The 1,813-nt window shown below is 31.8% G+C and overlaps 1 protein-coding gene across 1 annotated transcript; it reads left to right on the top strand.

The window, feature by feature from the left end:
* Positions 1–493: 493 nt before the first annotated feature.
* On the top strand, positions 494–1,372 carry LOC107782881 (uncharacterized). The gene has a single exon (XM_016603822.2). It carries the CDS (start codon positions 494–496, stop codon positions 1,370–1,372), a length of 879 nt encoding a protein of 292 aa, XP_016459308.2.
* Positions 1,373–1,813: the final 441 nt, after the last annotated feature.

The raw sequence follows: 1,813 nt of genomic DNA on the forward strand, positions 1-1,813 counted from the left end.
ATTTGAAAGCAATTTGGCTAAAATTTAAATAGCCATTTTTTCCTTTTTTAATTTATAAAAAATAGTAACTGGTTTCTGAAAATTAATTTAAATACTAAAATGATTTATAACACATAAAAATTTAAAAATACAGGATCTAATTTTATGTGTATAAAACATAATTAAATCTTAAAAGGGCTAATATTGCAATTGTGTGCAAATTTAGCTTTAAAAATACTAAATGAAATTGTAAAAATATGTAAAATTAATTTATCCATATTTTGGCATAAATATAAAAATCCAATAGATGAATTATCAAAATAATAATTTTGGAAATAATTATTGGGGATTTTATGGATAAAAAAGGAAAATAAATCAAATTAAACCTTTAAAATTATGGAAAAATAATCAAACACTTGGACATGCTTATATATGCATACATATGCTATTTTGAAGGTATTTTGTATATTAAAAATATATAGGAAAAAATTAGGTATCAACACCATGGTTAGCAATGGGAGATTTTAATACAGTATTGACTAGTCAGGATCGACACCATGGTACAATAATACAAGATATGGAAACAAAAGATTTTAGGAAATTCATGAATGATACAAGAATGAATGAGTTACCTACTGTGGGAAGGGATTACACATGGATAAATAATCATACATATAGCAAAATTGATAGAGGATTGGTAAACATAGACTGGATGATAACAATGCGCAGTATGAGTATACAAATCCTAGAGCCATCTTTCTCTAACAATTCCCCACTTAAGCTGATGATTTCACAAATGCAGAGGAAGAAAACCAGCCCATTTAGATTTTTCAATTGCATTGCTAAGCATCCTCAATTTATACCAGAAGTAGATCAAGCATGGAACACAACTGGAGGAGATTGGAAGCTACAGGGAGTCAAGAACAAACTAAAAAGAGTTAAGCAAGTTATTAAGAGGCTCAACACTCAATATTACAAAGGTGTGGAGGACAGAATCAGAGTAATCAGAAGGGAACTGCAGGAAGTGTATGAGAAAATAAGCTGTAGAATGTTGAATGCAAAATTAATTGAGGAAGTAAATGAACTAAACAGTAAATTGGAGAAATGGATACTAATAGAGGAAAGAATTTATAGGCAACGATCAAGGGTACAGTGGCTGAAGTTGGGAGATAATAACTCTGCATATTTCTTTGCTCATATGAATAATAGGAACATTTTGAACGGAATAGATGATCTCACGAATGATCTAGGGGTTCATTTACACATAGAGGAGGAAAAAGAGGTTGAAGTACTTGGATACTATAAACAATTGCTAGGATCAAATGCTTCTGCAATCCCAGCAATAGATCCAAATGTAATGAAAAGAGGGGCAATCCTCAATAGAGAGCAGTAACATCAATTGATTCTGCCTGTTACAAGGCAAGAAGTATGGAAGGCTCTTCAGGTTATAGATGACTTGAAGGCCCCAGGATATGATGGAATTAATGTATTCTTTTTCAAGAAATCATGGCATATCATAGGGGAAGAGGTAACACAAGCTGTGCTAGATTTCTTTCAGACATCACAGATGTTTAAGCCAGTTAATTTTACCTTAATAACTTTAATTCCTAAAGTTAGAAATCCTTCTACGATTAAGGAGTATAGACCTATTTCATGTTGCGCCACACTCGACAAAATCATCTCAAAGTTCTTGACCAGTAGACTACAAGGAGTTATGGATAATCTAATAGATAAGACCTAATTTGCTTTTGTCCCCAAAAGAGTAATTGTTGACAACATCATTCTAAGCCATGAGTTAGTAAAAGGGTATAGAATGAAAGGAGTGTCTCCTCGA

Source organism: Nicotiana tabacum, chromosome 8 (genome assembly GCF_000715075.1).
Source record: "Nicotiana tabacum cultivar K326 chromosome 8, ASM71507v2, whole genome shotgun sequence".
In the NCBI taxonomy this organism is placed as follows: Eukaryota; Viridiplantae; Streptophyta; class Magnoliopsida; order Solanales; family Solanaceae; genus Nicotiana; species Nicotiana tabacum.

Excerpts from the sequence above, each read along its gene's own strand:
- LOC107782881 (XM_016603822.2), top strand. The coding sequence starts at position 494 with ATGGGAGATTTTAATACAGTATTGACTAGTCAGGATCGACACCATGGT.